The sequence below is a fragment of the Macrotis lagotis genome, chromosome 1, assembly GCF_037893015.1.
Source record: "Macrotis lagotis isolate mMagLag1 chromosome 1, bilby.v1.9.chrom.fasta, whole genome shotgun sequence".
NCBI classification, from domain to species: domain Eukaryota; kingdom Metazoa; phylum Chordata; class Mammalia; order Peramelemorphia; family Peramelidae; genus Macrotis; species Macrotis lagotis.
Window position 1 is genome coordinate 348,605,334 of NC_133658.1, and position 17,168 is coordinate 348,622,501.

General features: G+C 34.8%; 1 protein-coding gene across 2 annotated transcripts in view; it reads left to right on the plus strand.

Moving 5' to 3' along the window:
* DHX35 (DEAH-box helicase 35) overlaps positions 1 to 17,168 on the plus strand; it is a 63,576-nt gene extending 46,408 nt beyond the window's left edge. For both annotated transcript variants that reach the window (XM_074211963.1, XM_074211964.1), the window contains 6 exons: positions 948 to 1,025; positions 3,478 to 3,607; positions 7,571 to 7,652; positions 8,527 to 8,598; positions 10,662 to 10,773; positions 14,270 to 17,168. In XM_074211963.1, coding sequence (XP_074068064.1) covers positions 948 to 1,025; positions 3,478 to 3,607; positions 7,571 to 7,652; positions 8,527 to 8,598; positions 10,662 to 10,773; positions 14,270 to 14,314 — 519 coding nt within the window. In that variant the 3' untranslated portion in view covers positions 14,315 to 17,168. The remainder of the gene's footprint in view (positions 1 to 947; positions 1,026 to 3,477; positions 3,608 to 7,570; positions 7,653 to 8,526; positions 8,599 to 10,661; positions 10,774 to 14,269) is intronic.

Sequence of the window (17,168 nt, forward strand, 5' to 3'; positions counted from 1 at the left end):
GATTCCTTTCCTGAGTATATACTATTTTTTCCGTTATTATCTTATCTTAGAAATCACTTTGACCATGCATTGATATCTCTTGCCTCAAGATTCATTGCATCTGTGTGACATTGGGCAAGTAATTTTTCAGAGCCTCAGGTTCCTAATCTGTAAAATGGGGATAATGAACCTTGTACTACCTACTGTGGGGAAAGAAAAAGTGGATTTGCAAACTTTAAAGTGCCATATAAATGTGGTTATCCCATTATCACCTCCTAAACCTTAGCTTGACTGCTCCATTTCTTTATGTATTTCTAGAGGGTAGAAACATTGTTTGTAGAAAGCAGAACCTAATTCAGTACCATATACAACAAAATCTTAACTTGGTGCTTTTTTATAATTGAGATAAATTGGGTAAAATGTAGTGCTGAGTAAATTTGTCTGAGAAGAGGAAAGGAAATAGGTAAAGTAGTCTGAGAGGAGAGAGGTAGTTCAAGGTGTTTTGGTTTAAAAAAAAACCCAACATCACAAAAACCCCATTGTAATAAAGAATTTTTTTTTTTTTTTAAAGAATTGAGTTCTTATACACAGTCCTTAGAGAAATAGAAAGCTGTAGTGTGTTTGCAAAGAATTAAGCATGGTCAGAGCTTTGGACCAGGGTAACTTAAAAACAATCAAAGAAAGTAGAAATTCAGTTCTATATGGGATTAGATGACAGCAATATATTCTGGGCAGGACAAATAGATTTTGATAGTGTCTGCATTTTCGTGGTAATTGAATTTATGGGAACAGGTGACATTGCCCAAGGGCTTGGTGTGTGGAGAGAGAAATAAGAAAGCAAGGATGGAACCCTAGGGGAAAGGAAGGAGGTTTGATGTTGCTTCACGAAGATAGGGCAGGAGATTAAGTAATAACTGCATGATAGTTAATAACTACATTTAAGATTTAGAACATTTTTCTTCCTTCAGATGCGGGAACACCGAAAATTTGCTGTGGAGGAGGGTGATCATCTTACTATGCTTAATGTGTATGAAGCTTTTATCAAAGTAAGCTAATTAAAATACTTAACAAATTGTTTTTGATTAGATGAACACAAGATCCTGAAGATGAAGTTCTATGAACATTTTTCTTATTTGTTTTCTTAGAAATACCTCCATAATCTTTGGTTATTGATCTCTTTGGTTCAGTTTGCTAATTTTAATATTGTTGGATAGAATAGGAGAATCATTAACCTTAGACACGTATGAGTTTTAGCAGGGTAACTGTGCACAATTTTCAGTTCTCCTAATCTGGTTTTGTCACTAGTTTAATGAAATGGCTCTAAATACCCATCTTTGAATTAAAACTATCAGTTACCATCTGTTCTGAATGAGTGTGTGAATGAGTCAATTGTATTTCAAGACAAAATCTTTCAAATCTGATATAATGATATTATCTAGGAAATTTTTGCTGTTCCTGTTAAAACCTAGAGAACTTCTAAAACTTTAACAACATGAGGACTATGCTAGCCCTAAATTAACATTATAACTTGATATTTAACCTGCTAAAGAAGTTAGGATGTTTAAAAGGAATAACTTAAATTTTTGAATCTGGATGTAGATCTGGAGAGGCTTTTTTGAGATAATTTAGTACAAATTGAGACCCAGTGAAGAGAATGGGCTTCTCTAAATAGAACAAGAATAAAAATCCATGTCCTCTGATTCCAAGTCCAGTATTCCTACCACAAAATTACAGTGCCTTCTATTAAGTAAGGAGTAGAAAGGGGAAAATGGTGGCTAATATTTTATAAATTTCAAAATAATTCATTTCTAGACTGCAGCTTTAGAAAAGACAAAACATTAAAATTCACTGTCACTGTTTAGTTAAAATATCGAATTAAATTAAAGAAAGACTTGCAAAAAATCACATTTTAAAATCTGATAGATAAAATTTATAAATTAAAATTTTCAGTAATGTTTATATTTTATAGCTTAATTTGATATCTATAGCTTCATATCTATTTGTGGAATATAAATACAAATGTCACACACTTTACCGAGTTAGGTATATTATTTTATAATATATTGAAAATTTCTACACAAACTGAATTTTCATAAATCTTCTCTTCATTAATTTATAGTATACTTTCAGAGATACCTCTTAGGGCAGAAATTTTGTTTTAAAGTTGCACTCAAAATTTTAAAGTTCTTGTTTAAAGGGGAAAATTATTGTTTTCGGACAAAATATAATTAAATTCACTGTAGTTTGATTAGTCTCTCTGCAAAAATGGTGAGAGAAAGAGACAAGGGAGCAAATGTGCAAAGCCTCAAATGTATTAATAATAAACAATAGATGATAATAAGTTTGATAATTTATGAAAAAAGTTTAATTTATCTTATTAATCAGCTTGAAAATATAGGTTAGCTAGCATTTAAAATACTTCTGGTAATAAAGTTTCTTTTTGTCCTTAAGTGATCATGAAAGTGAAGAGAACCCTAGTCTGGTAGATGAAGTAACTACCAGATTTTTTTTTTTTAGGTTTTTGCAAGGCAGATGGGGTTAAGTGACTTGCCCAAGGACACACAGCTAGGTAATTACTAAGTGTCTGAGGCAGGATTTGAACTCAGGTCCTCCTGACTCCAGGGCTGGTGCTCTATCCACTGCACCACCTAGCCGCCCCTGTAACTACCAGATTTTGAGCATAAATTGTTAACATCTAGTTTGGAAAGTAGTGTCAGAAAATGGCCAATTCCCAAATGAGATCATAAGATATTTAGTACAACTAGTTGATAGAATGCCAGACTTAGAATCAGGAAGATACATCTTTTTTTTTTCTTTTGGTGTTTTTTTCCTTTTAGGTTTTTTGCAAGGCAATTGGGGTTAAGTGGCTTGCCAAAGGCCACACAGCTAGGTAATTATTAAGTGTCTGAGGCCAGATTTGAACTCAGGTACGCCTGACTCCAGGGCCGGTGCTCGTAGTGTTCCTGTGCCACCTAGCCACCCCGATATATCTTCTTGAGTCCAAACTTGGCCTCCTTTGTCATCCTGGGCAAGTCGTTTTTACCCTATTTGCCTCAGTTTCCTTATCTAAAATGAGCTGAAGAAGGAAATGTCAAACCATTCTAGTATCTTGCCAGAAAAACCCAAATGGGTCAGAGTTGGATGTGAATGAAATGACTGAACAACAATACATTAAATAAGTAAGCATAGGAAAAAAAAATAGCTTTCTTTTAACAATTTTCTCTTTGCAACTTCTCTTCCACCTTCTCCCTCTACCCTTTTTCTTCCCCCTTCATTATTCATTCCCATTTTTCTCTTTCTCTCCTTTTTCTATATGCCTTTCTCCCTTTTTTCCCTTCATTTCTCCTCCCCCCATTGCTTTCATTCCCTGTCTCCTTTCTTTTTCCCTCTTTTTTCCTTCCTTTTCTCTCCCTCCTTCTTTACCCTTTATTCCCTGTCTCCTCCTCCCCTTTCCCCCCATTCCCCCCAACTTCCTTTTTTTTTTTTTTTGTCTTGCAGCACAGTAGGAATTCACAGTGGTGTCAGGAGCATTTTCTTAACTATAAGGGGCTTATGAGGGCGGCTGCTGTAAGGGAGCAACTGAAAAAACTTCTTGTTAAGTTTAAAATACCAAAGAAATCTAGTGAAGGTAAGAATAGACTTCAGTAAGTAAAACTTTGTTTAGAAATCAGTTTCCTGTCTTCTGTTTGCCTTGTCCTGCTGTTTTCTTTGTAAGAAATACTGATACTAGAGTTTTACTTTACTGCTTTAAAGTTTACAAAATGTTTTCCTTTTTGTGATCTTCACAGTAACCTTATACAACAGTCACTACAGCACTCTCCTCTCTTTTGTAATGAAAGTCAAGTTCTTCAACAGTTACATGACTTGGCCTGGATACAGTTATTAATGTCAGAGCATGGCAGGCTTTTCCTTTTCTCCTCCACCGACTTCTCTTTCTTTATAAAGGCAGGTTTTTCCAAAGAGCAACATGCAATCCTTAGAACTGCAATTTTATATTACAAACTGACAAGTTGAATATGCAATAAACTTTTTTATATCAAATTCTGTTTCCCCGTGTATATTTGCTATGATTTTGGAGACAAATTTCCAAAGAAAAATTGATGGCTAACAAAAAATTGCAGTTAACATCCACTAATATCTATTTCAGAGAACAGTTGGTATGAATTTCATTTTCTCTCATAGCCTCTATAAAAGGAAGTTAAATGGACATTTTAGAAAATCTTTATATGCTGAATGAAGTTTTATTTTTTAAAATAAATTCTGAAAGAGCTTAATTTTCAGGTTTTTATTTTAGAATTTATCCAAATAGGCATTAGTCTGATGTTTTTAAGTGACTAGTTAGATAGATAAAAATTGGAATTTTGGATGATTTCACCAGAATTCTTCATGGATCACTCTTTAACTTTGTACATTTGCACTGATATCAAGGCAAAGATTAGAAAGAAAAAAGAATATATATGAGTTCAGTGGTGATTATTAAGAAACTAATTGGTAAAATGTATAAAATCAAGCTATCAATAGACTATACAATGAGGTTGACTATTAATGTGCAACAAGTTCATATCCATTGTGCATAAATTAATGTTCAATTAATCTGAAAACACAGGACAATTACTCCCTTGTGTTGAAAATAAACCTTTGAGATCCTGATTGTATTTTATTGTTATTGAATTGATAGCTGCAGATGTTTACAATTAAAAAAAGGAGAGGTTGGGACAATTTTCTTGTGCTTTTAATATTGTATTCTATATAGCATTAAATTTTACCTGATCCCTTTAGTGAATGTTGAATATTACCCTGATTTCAATCATTATTTGTAATGTGTATACTTTTAAAAATGGCTTTTTGTAACCTGGATGATGATTTGTATACTTCCATGTTCAAGGCAAGATTATTAGACTTTTCCTAAAAGGTTTATTATTTTTCTGAACAGAGAATTAAAAAAAAATTAACTTTTTGAAAGTGTTTCAATACTCACCTGTCAAAAACAGTTAATTTTTTTAATGGACTTATGACAGGTTATGCTTACTTTTTTTTTTTTTAGGTTGTACTTACTTTTACAACATGACTGATTCTTTTCCCTCTGAACTTTCAACAAAATATTTATTTATTTGTTTGTTTGTTTGTTTATTTATATTTTTTTGCCCCAGCTACATGGAAAAGCAAGTCTTCCCAAATCTTGAATTTCTAATTCTCTCCCTTCCTTCCAACCCATTCCCCCATTAAACAAACCAGTTAGTGTAGTTTAAAAATGTGTAGCCATGAAACACATTACTATAATAGTCATGTTGTAAAAAGTAAGCATAATCCACCCTGCTCCCCACAAAGAAAGAGAAACTTCAAGAAAAATAAAGTGAAGGAAAAAAAGTGTGTTTCAGTCTGTATTCAGACACCATCAGCTCTTTCCTTTTTTTTTTTTTACACAAGGCTAATGGGGTTAAGTGGCTTGCCCACAGCTAGGTAATTATTAAGTGTCTGAGACCGGATTTGAACCCAGGTACCCCTGACTCCAGGGCCAGTGCTTTATCCACTGCGCCACCTAGCCACCCCTTATCAGCTCTTTCTTTGGGTTGGATAGTATTCTTTATCATAAGTCCCTCAGAAAAATTGCTTCAGTTCCCCCCCCCCCACAATTGCTTTTTGCTAGCTGTATTTCCCTTCCTTCTATCCCCCTAACCCCCGTTTATTCTATTATCTCTCTTTTTATGCTATCCCTCCTCAAAAATGTGTTGTATCTGACTACCCTTTCTCATGATCTTCCTTCCTCCTTCTTTCCTCCCTCATCCCCTTTCTCCCATCCCTTTCCTCTCCTGTTTTCTTCTAGGGTAAGAGAGATTTCTATACCCAGTTGTTATTTCCTCTCTGAACCACTTCTGATGAGAGTAAGGCTCACTCATTCTGCCTCACTTCCCCCTCTTCCACTCCATTGCAAAAGTTTTTTCTTACCTCTTTTATGTGAAATAACTTATCCCATTCTTTTCTTTCCCTATCTTCCAGTACCTTCCTTTTGCACCCATTATTATATTATACCTTCATATTCTGCTCCTTCCTGTACCTTATTTATATATGTACCTTCTAACTGCCCTAATAAATGAGAAGGTTCATATGAATTATCAGTATCATCTTAACATGCAGGACTACATGCAGTTAAACATCATTAAATCCCTCATAATCTGACTTTTCCATTTACCTTCTTTATGTTTCACCTGAGTCCTGTACTTAAAGATCAAACTTTCTGTTCAGCTCTGGTCATTTCATCAGGAAAATTTGAAAATCCCCTTTGAATATCCATCTTTTCCCCTGAAAGGATGTTCAGTTTCTAAATCTTGTGTTATCCTGACTGTAGCTCCATGATAATGGAATTGTTTCTTTCTGACTGCTTGTAATATTTTCTCCTTGATTTGGGAGTTCTGGAGTTTGGCCATAGTATTCCTGGCAGTTTTCATTTTGGGATCATTTTAGGAGGTGATTGGGGGATTCTTTCATTTTCTATTTTACTCTACTTCTAGGATATCAGGGCAATTTTCCTGGACTGTTTCTTGAAAATGAAGTCTAGGCTTTTTTTTTTTTTGTCATGATTTTCAGATAGTCCAATTATTGTTAAATTATCTCTTTTTATTTTTTAAAAAATTATCTATTAATCTTTAAATCACATTCATTCATTCATTTATTTATTCATTTATTCATTCATTCATTCATCCATTTATTCATTCATTCATTCATTTATTTATTTAATTATTTTTAGGTTTTTGCAATGAAAATGGGGTTAAGTGGCTTGCCCAAGGCCACACAGCTAGCTAGTTAAGTGTCTGAGACCAGATTTGAACTCAGGTACTCCTGACTCCAGGGCCAGTGCTCTATCCACTGGGCCACCTAGCCACCCTGATGAGGATATTTTTGAACCTGCAGCTAACAAAGGGATCCTTAAATCCCTTCAGTTTGCGGAAGTAGGAAACTATGAGGCTAGGCCAGAAAAAGATTTGAGGAACCTACAGGACAGGATGGGCCTAAATTTTTCTGTAACTTTACTCTTACCTAAATGTATATAATCTGTATTCCAAACATCCAGAAATTGTTACTTTTTTATCAGCAGTTGGCCCAGAAAGTCTATAAGGTATACTGTAGTGTGTTGTTAGTAAAGACCTTATGAGGATGGTATCCAACTGATGACATTGAGCTCTCTAAATTAAAGCTCATTCTTCAGGTATACTAGTCTGATAAAGAAGTTGATGATTTGTGACTCCATCAGAAGGAACAAGGACCACACATATATGAAGAGCTTGTAATTGGAGTAAGGCAGTTTATTGATTGAACTTTTGAGAAGAAAATATTAAGAAGCAATTGTTTTTCCTTTTTTATTTATGTATAGTGTTCTATGATGTTTCCTTATGATTTGTTTTATAATTGAAATGCATATAAAGTAATATTCATCTCTTTTGAGTTTTTGTTGCACTTGTATTATTATCAAGTATTTGTTTAATCCCGTAAATTATAATATATGACCAGCCTATGCTCTTAAACATTAGTTGAATAAGTAATACTATTTGATGTATGATTGTTTTATAGGTTTTTTTTTTTTAATCCTTTTTAGGTGACCCAGATCCTGTCCTAAAGTGTATTGTTTCTGGATTCTTTGCTAATGCTGCTAAGTTTCATTCCACTGGAGCTTATAGGTAATTAATTTTTTTTTAAAGAAATATTTTATTTATTTTGAGTTTTACAATTTTTCCCCCATTCTTGCTTCCCTACCCCCCCCCCCAAGGAAGGCAGTCTGTTAGTCTTTACATTGTTTCCATGGAATATATTGATCTAAGTTGAATGTGATGAGAGAGAAATCGTATCCCTAAGGAGGAAAAATAAAGTATAAGAGATAGCAAAATTGCATAATAAGATAATGATTTTTTTCCTAAATTGAAGGTAATAGTCTTTCATAGTTCAAACTCCACAATTCTTTCCTCTGGATACCAATATTATTCTCCATTGCAGTTAGCCCCAAATTGACCCTGATTGTTGCACTGATGGAATGAGCAAGTCTATCAAGGTTGAGCATCACCCCCATGTTGCTGTTAAGGTGTACGTTGTTTTTCTGGTTCTATTCATCTCTCTCAGCATCAGTTCATGTAAATCCTTCCATGCTTCCCTGAATTCCCATCCCTTCTAGTTTCTAATAGAACAATAGTATTCCATGACAGGCAACTAATTTTTTTATGACATTATCAGTAAATAAAGTATTATTGAAAGTACAGCACTATATCATCACTCAAAATAGATGATAATGATAAAAACAGAAGGAAGACGTTTAATGTTAGGTAGTAAAAAGATTGTGCACATACTGCTTTTCTTTTCCTTTCCCTACAATGGTTTAGTCTTGGGGGGTAAAAGGAAGGAGAGAAAAGAAGGAAAAAATGAATGGGAAAAACTAGTTTCTTTCTGTATATGTCAAGTACCTTCTCTTTCTTTCATTAAAGTTTGGAGCATGTCTATAGGAAAATCTGGCTATTAACTTTTAAATGTTGATTGGACTTAATTTATTTTTCATTTTCTAAGGACTATCCGTGATGATCATGAATTGCATATACATCCCACTTCAGTACTCTATGCAGAAAAACCACCTCGATGGTAAGTTAGCTATAGCCTGTAAGTAATTATATTGTCTCTATTGAGGAGAGCAAGGCTGCCTGCACCAGGCCAAATCTGGTCCAGCTGACAACTAACAGAATTCTCAAGGAGTTGACCACCAATTTCTCTCTCCCCCTCAGCTAACTTCTATTATACTTGGAGAGTTTAATATCCGTGTAGATGTTCCTTCATATTCCTTAACCTCCAGTTTTCTCAACCTCCTTATGTCTTAAGATCCTCTCTGACTATAACTTCCTATCATTCCACTTCTCTCTCCTTCATTCCCACCATACTTCTTCTTCACCTTTTTTCAAGACCTCCAATTCTTCCATCTTTCACTCAGTCTTTTACTCTTGCTCTGACTTAACTTTCCTACCTCTCCAATTATAACCTAAGAATTAGCCATTTCAATCTTGTACTCTCTTCCGCTTTTGTATCTCTTATCTCCTTGTCTTAATTGTCATTTTTCTCTTGCCAAATTTCAGCCAAGGTTTACTACTACCAATGGCCTTTTGTATTTCTATTCCTGAATTACCCATTGAAGCTAGAGGAAGCCTCAGAACTGCTAATTGAGAACATTATAGATTCACATTATCAAACCTCAACTGTGTTCTCACTGGAGCTACAAGTGAGGCATTTTTTTATTCCTCTCGTTGATTCCATATCCACTTATCTCAAAGTATTCCAAAACTTTCTTCTCTTTTCCAAGTCCCCAACACTACCTCCTCCCTGTTTTCCTTCACTTGAGAATGTTGCTTATTTTATTGAAAAATCACTTTTCTCCATTCTCTTCATATTGAAACTCGTTGTCATCATCTCATATTTTCTATTTTCTTCCAGTCTCTGACAGAGAAGTGACTTTTTTCTGCCAAGACCAACTCCTCAACATTTATTCTTCTCCTATCCACTACCATCTTTTCCAGCATATTGCTAGAGATTATTCCTTCTCTTGAATCTTCAGCCTTTCTCACTTGTTCATGATGAACTGTACTGATGATTAGACCATTGAGATAGAGGTTTGGATATACTGTGTTGTCGCCAATTTGTTGCCAGAAAATCACATACTAGCACTTTGCCTGCTGTTGCTGGAGTGCCAAGGTACCTCATTGCTATGGGAGGGACCTACATCCATAAAGCCAAGAACTCCTATTACATCCAGGTCATCACCAGAAGTCCTAGGGTATTTAGGCTATATATGAGAAGGGTTCTGGAAGGCAGTGAGAAAGATGTCATTGCACAACATTCCCCTTACTATAATTCACATAATATGGAAGTCATGCCATCACATACATGATGACATCATCTTCTTTGATTATGAAGGAAAACTTACTACTCTTCTCTTCCTACTACTTTAAAAAACCCAATTCTTCCCATTCTAAAAAAAAAAAAAACCCTTTCCTCAGCTTTGGCATTCTCTTCAATTATCCTGTATCTTTCCTCCCATTCTCAGCCAAACTTTTGAAAGTACTTTCAGTACTTGCTGCACAGTTGTCCCTTTTCTCAACAATTTTACAGCAGAAACTGTTGAACGTTACTTGTGATTGCCAAATCTGATGATCATTTCTTTTTTTTTAGTTTTTTTTTTCTTTTTTGCAAGGCAATAGGGTTAAGTAGCTTGCCCAAGGCCACACAGCTAGGTAATTAGAAAGTGTCTGAGGCCGGATTTGAACTCAGGTACTCCTGACTCCAAGGCAGGTGCTCCATCCACTGCACCACCTAGCCACCCCTGATGGTCATTTCTTAATGCTAATTGTAATCCTAATCCTTCTGAACTATCTGTTGATATTAGTCAGTTTACAAGTGCTTATTATATGCTAGATACTTTTAAGTTTTGAGGAATTGAGATCCTGGAAGTCTTGATGGGGAAATGGAACCAAATCTTGAAGGGCCAGTAGGATTTTGATAGATAGAGATATAAAGACTTCCTTAGTAAGAAGAATAGTATAAAAATATAGGTCATCTTCAAGACAACATAATCCAGTTTGTCCATTCTTCTCCTAAAAGTGACTTGTAAGTATTTTCCAATGTAAAGAATTCCATATGTTCTATTTTTGTCAATTCAGGGTTGTCTACAATGAGGTCATACAGACTTCAAAATACTACATGAGAGATGTGACTGCTATTGAATCTGCATGGCTGTTGGAGTTGGCACCACATTTCTATCAGCAGGGAACGGTATGAATTCAGAATTCGCTAAAGGGGAGGGGGATAAATTAGGGATGCACTGTTGGCTACATAATTTTTTTTAACCTTATTACTTTCACTTCACTTGAAATATATTGATTTTGAAAAATCAGACAAAAACTCTTAAAAGTGATCCAAGGAATACTACTTTTTTTTTTTTTAACATTGTATTTGTTTTTCCAAATACATGCAATAGTAGTTTTTACCAGTAATTTTTTTGGCAAGATTTTGAATTTTACAATTTTTCTCCTCCCTCACCTGATAGAAAGCAATCTGATATAGATTCTTTATGTGTAACCAATATAGAGTGATATTGTTCATGTTGTGAGAGACAAATCAGATCCAAATGGAAGAAAGAAAACGTTAGAGAGAAAAAAATGACATAATACATAAGAAAACTTTTAAAATTGAAAATAAGTTTTGGTCTTCATTTAAATTCTATAGCTCCTTCTCTGGATATGTATGATATTTTCCATCACAAGTCTTTTAAAATGATCTTTGATTATTTTACTGCTTAAATGAATATGTCCATCATGGTTGATCATCACCCTATGTGGTTGTTAATGTGTATAATGTTCTTCTGGTTCTGTTCATTTCACTCACTCAGCATCAAATCATGTAAGTCTTTCCAGGCTTTTCTGAAATCCTGTCCCTCATGATTTTTTATAGAACAGTAGTGTTTCATCTCACATACATATACCACAATTTGTTTATCCATTTCCCCAATTGATAGATATCCTCTTAATTTCCAATTCTTTGCCACTACAAAAAGAACTACTGTGAATATTTCTGTGCATGTGGGGTTTTCACGATCTTTTTTAGGATACAGACTGAGTAGTGGTGTTGCTGGGTCAGAGGGTATACAAATTTTTATTGAGCTTTGGGCATAATCCCAAATTATTCTCCACTAAGATTGGATCAGTTTGCAACTCCACCAACAATGCATTAGTGTCCCAGTTTTCCCACATCCCCTCCAACATCGATCATTTCCCCAAGGAATACTTCTCAATGATTAATTTGAGAACTTTCCAAATTCACTTTGATTTGGTAATGTATTCAGAAATCTTCAAAGGAAAGATAAGATACTGTCTTGTTAATCTAAAAGATTGTTACAGATTATGAGAGTAACTGTACTTGGAGTAAATGGCAGGAAACTTAGTATTAATTCATTTTATATATTGATGGATTCTTAGTTATTCAACTTTTGTCTGTTTTTCATTCCTAATATTGTTTGGGTTTTCTGTTTTTTTCTGTTTCTCAGGGCTCTTTCGATTAGCTCTGGGCAGTGTGCCATGGAATGGAAGTGGGGTTTAAATGAGCTATTTCTATGCAGTGTCCAATCTACTGTTACTGTTAATTTTGTGATTTTTAAAAATGATATCCTTTATGATTATATTGACTTGGAACAAATAGAGATTGTAAAAACATTTCACTAAAATTCACAAAACTGTTTTAGTTAAAGAGACTTAATAGTATATACTCTTTGAAATGCTGTGAGGATGCCCAGTTTCATGAGGCCTAGAGGTCAAGACTTTTCATAGAAATATTTGGTTAACTTTCAGGTCTCTGTAGGTGGACTTTGGGACCAATTTCTAAGTTGTTACAGATGGTACTAATTGTGACAATTGATTTGTAAGAAGAATGTGATATAGGTTACCTACAACTTGGAGTATACAATATTTGACATGCTATATGTCCAGTCAAGTATACTTAGATACAACTGGTAGTCAGGGTCAATAACTTTATTAAATCTTTGAGATTTAATTTAACACTGCAGTTAATTAGCCTCCAGATCACTAACCAGGGCTAACCAATGTATGTCTTACAGTCAATTTTTATCTGATCATGGATAATATTTCAACTATGTATAATATACTTTCAATTTACTAATAATTAGGTAGGAAAGAACTTTTAGCCCTTCACTTAGTTTGTAAATTGAGGATTACTTGTTTCCCTAAATTCTGTAATATAAATTTTTCAATCTAGAAACTAGCCAGGTCTTAGACAGTCTAAAATATTTTGAAGAGGCCTGACAAAATTGCATCATTAAACATATTTGTGATGTATGTAAGAAGAATAGACGCAGAATCGAATACTTTTGTGAGGCTAAGGAAAATTTGGCTTGTCTATCAGGTTCAAAGTTTTAAAAAAGATGGATCAGACATTTGTGTAAAAGCCAAATTTAAAACTGCCTTTTAGCAATTGATTTGAAACAAGTATTTGGATCAAGGCTGGGTCAAGGGACTAGGTTAAGGATATACTAAAGTCACAGCAGCCTTAGGAATCCACCTAAGTCCTTTCAGAAATAAATATTTTTTCAAAATTTGCATAGTTAGGAAAATAAACCCCTCTTTGAGAAAAGAAGTATTCAAAACATTTGACTAGAAATTTAAATTAAGTTTGGAAAATGATGATAAACCTAAGTAAATAGGCTTAGGGAAATCTTCAAAGAAGGATAAATTTGAAGATGCATCTAGATCATTGTTAACAGAGTAAAAATGTTTTTTACTTATATCAAAATTAGTTTTATAAGTTTGATGGAGAATGATAGGGTAACAAATTAAAAGTTAACTAATCATTTGTACTCTCTTTGCTTCATTTCCCAATTGTCCAGTGATGGTTTCAGTTTTGCCTATCATCTGCTGTCTCTTCTCCAGAGACCACCAGACTCTGAGGTGGACCCATTTTTTTCCATCCTTTTTTCTGTTTTTCTGACCCAAAGGCAACTTCAGAGTTGAACTTACATCTACAGCTTGATTATGCTAAGGCATAGTTTGTAATTACCACATAATAATCTGTTTGTAATATATTATTGAAAATAAGTCTAAATTCCTGAAATTAATTGACCAGTCTTTGTCATTACTATTTTGTTGCTATGTGATTTTCCTGTGTCAGTACATGACCTTCATTTTTCAAAATTTAGTACAACAAACATTTAAGTACAATACATTTTTTATTCCAGTAATGAAGTTTCAGAAAAAGAGGTGTGTTGACAAACTCAGCCTTTGTTTTTCTCTCTTTGTCATTGTTTTTGAAGGGAAGAGAGACTATCTTTTCTTTACCATTCCTTAAGACATAAAAAGAAAGACTAGTTTTCTTTTCCTTGTACCTTTCTTTGGGGTATGGGATGTTAATAGCCAGTTCAGAGCCTCCTATGTGCAAGCAATGTACCAAGGGGAAAGAGGCCTGTTTTTTCTTAGGGATAATTTTCATACCCTGGGGATAAAGCCTAAATGTAGTCAGGACCACAGAGGGGAGATCATTGTCCTAGATCATAGTTAACCTCATTAGAAGTCCTATTTTGCAAACAGGTGACTTTTTTTTTCACAGCATCTTCTGAGATTCATAGGTTGAAGGAGAAAGTGAATAATAAGAGACTGACCTACTTGTATTTTGGAAGAAAAATATTTTGATGTGGGCTATTAAATGTACAACAATGCATTTTTTAATATATTTTAATAATTGTCTTTTATCTTTTCCTTTGCAGCCTCTTTCAATGAAAGCCAAAAGGGCCAAGGTTGATGACCAATGACCATAATCCAACTGTTGCTGACAGTATCTGATCCTTTTCTTCTTGGTATCCTCCAAGATGTGACTTTTGAGATTTGGGATATGTAATCCTAAACTTTTCACTGATTTAAAGCTGGCTGTGCTCTTTTTTTTCAGTCAGTTCATCAACCACTATTCCCTGCTCCACTCAATGTAAAAAAGCCTGTCAGGATCCTGTAGGAATTGATGCATGAGCAGGACATGGCAAAGCTAAAGCTGAGCTTGCATTATGGACACTTTACTACTTGGCTGATGTGGCCATATTTGTTAGTCTGGGCATGTTGTCCTTCTGATGTGGGTAGACAAACAATCAGAAAGTGCTAATGTAACTCGAGTACGACTTGGAGCTTCTGTGAAGAAGAAAACTTTGAATGGTGTAATGCCATAGTAAGGAGGACAAAAAATTTTGCATACTACAGCTCTTACTCCTTGGCTGACTAATGGATGTGCTGCTACCTTGTTGAATGCAGAGTAGTCCAGGGAGGGATCTGACCTTAGAAACATCAGGAGTTTCAGTTGAAATATTTCTGAGACCTGGAGCATGCCTAACTAGCACAGGACCTTAAAGCAATAGACTCAGTTTCTGTAGCTTCTCATTTGCCTTTTGTACCTGTTTTCCCATTTTAGAATGAAACTTTAGAGTGGCATTCCATTTAAAGTGAAACAAACAATAACGTTTACATACAAGCTCTGTAATTTTTTAGCCCTTCATCACTCTGGGCACACCAGATAATTTTGGAGAGCTTTGAGGGCCATTTGTGAGTGATACACCTCTAGGACCCATGAGCACATATTCCCCTTATTGTAATGAATGTATGCATTTTCACAAGTGGGCTTGGCTCCCTCTTTTGGGATTTGACATCTTAGACTTGATGCCACTGACTTCAACACTAGTGAAATCTTATGAAATTCCATTTGGGAAAATCTCATGAGAATGCTTCTTAAGCAGGAATTAACAGTTTAAATGCTCTGAACTTACATAAATCAGGAACATAACTATAAAATATTAGTAATGGCTTTATTTTGGCTTTTTATTGGGAGGGGGTATCCTCCTTTTTCCAGCAGGCTCTGGTCATATTGATGCCCCAAGCCTACTTTGCTATAATAGTGTTTGCATTTAAACACAGTAGCTGCTGTAGGTTTATTTATTTATTTTTACTGTTTCAGTGACATTTGTTTTAAAAACATTTAGCTTAAAAATTTATTTTTGTACTGACATTTATTTGGTGAATATGCCACTTTTGGCACCAACATGGACTTTCATTTTTGTCTTTCCATTTTTAAAATATGTAAATAATAGTAATACCTTAATGATGATAGCAACTTTATACCTAGAATAAATGTTTCCCTCCCCTTACCTTGCTTCTGTTACTTGTTTTATGAGACATTCTTATTAATCCAGGTCTGAGAGAGAGAGAGAGAGAGAGAGAGAGAAAGAGAGAGAGAGAAAGAAAAAGTAAGTTCCACTCTGCCAGTACATTTGGAGGATAAGTCAATTTGCTCAGGCTTGTGGTAGTATTAGAGATGAATTAAAATCTACAATGAAGACCCCACAAAATACCTTAATAATGTAACATGAGGAGACCCAAATCAAATTTAGTTATAGTTGACAAAGAATGGAAGAGAAATATCAAATTCCTGTGAATTTCTTCCATCTCTTTTTAGGATTCAGATTTCATAGGAACCTAAAGCATGCCATTTTTTTTTTAGGTTTTTGCAAGGCAAATAGGGTTAAGTAGCTAGCCCAAGGCCACACAGCTAGGTAATTATTAAGTGTCTGAGACCGGATTTGAACCCAGGTACTCCTGACTCCAGGGCCATCGCTTTATCCACTGCGCCACCTAGCTGCCCCAGCATGTCATTTTTGTGGGGGGAAAAATTCCACTTGAGGGATCAAAATAGAAATTGTATCAGAACCATGAGCCAAAAACTTTATTAAAGAGACCTGGTCCTGGGCGGCTAGGTAGCGTAGTGGGGGTTCAGATCCGGTCTCAGACACTTAATAATTATCTAGATGTGTGGCCTTGGGCAAGACACTTAACTACCATTTGCCTTGAAAAAAACTAAAAACCAAAAAAAAGAGACCTGGTCCTCTCTAATGAGCCAGACTGCACTTCCTCCTCATTATCTGAGGTACTGATGCTTTCCAGGGCTCCACTTTTATAGACCTTTGAAACATGGTACAGCTTCATTGGTTGACATGATGCATCCCCTCGAATAAACTAGAATAAACAAAAAAAAAAATGCCACTGGAGTCATGAGTTAGGCAAGGTTATGATAGTTACACTGATGAAGTGGTTATAAAACAGATGGGCTACTCACATCTAGAAATGGTATGACTGGGCTTGAGCAAGAGATGGTACAGGCCTACATCTGTTCCAAGCACAAATTGGGGTGGGGCAGGGAGAGTCCTTCTGAACCAGGTCATGAACAGGGACTTTCCAAACATGCTATCATTCATCATGAGGAGATATCTTGTGTTAGCTTTTGTGGTTTAGGAAGCAAGCATTAATGAAGGTTTAAGACCCATTACAAGTCTTTCTATAATCCTATATAATTTATATAAAATATGGATTAATATATATTGCTTATTATGCCTATTACTAGGTGACTGATTAAATATATTTTATTAAATGAGTCTGTGTTCTTGATTATTGATAATCACTACTCCTTATACCATCATAATGAATTGAGTATTATTGATTAGAATACAATCAATTGATGGAGATTAGGATTTAAGAAAGTTTCCTAACCTATTTGAATCAACTGTAAATCAGCTTTCTCATTTTAAAGGGGTGTTTTTTTTCTTAGTAGAATTTGCCATTATTTGAAAACTT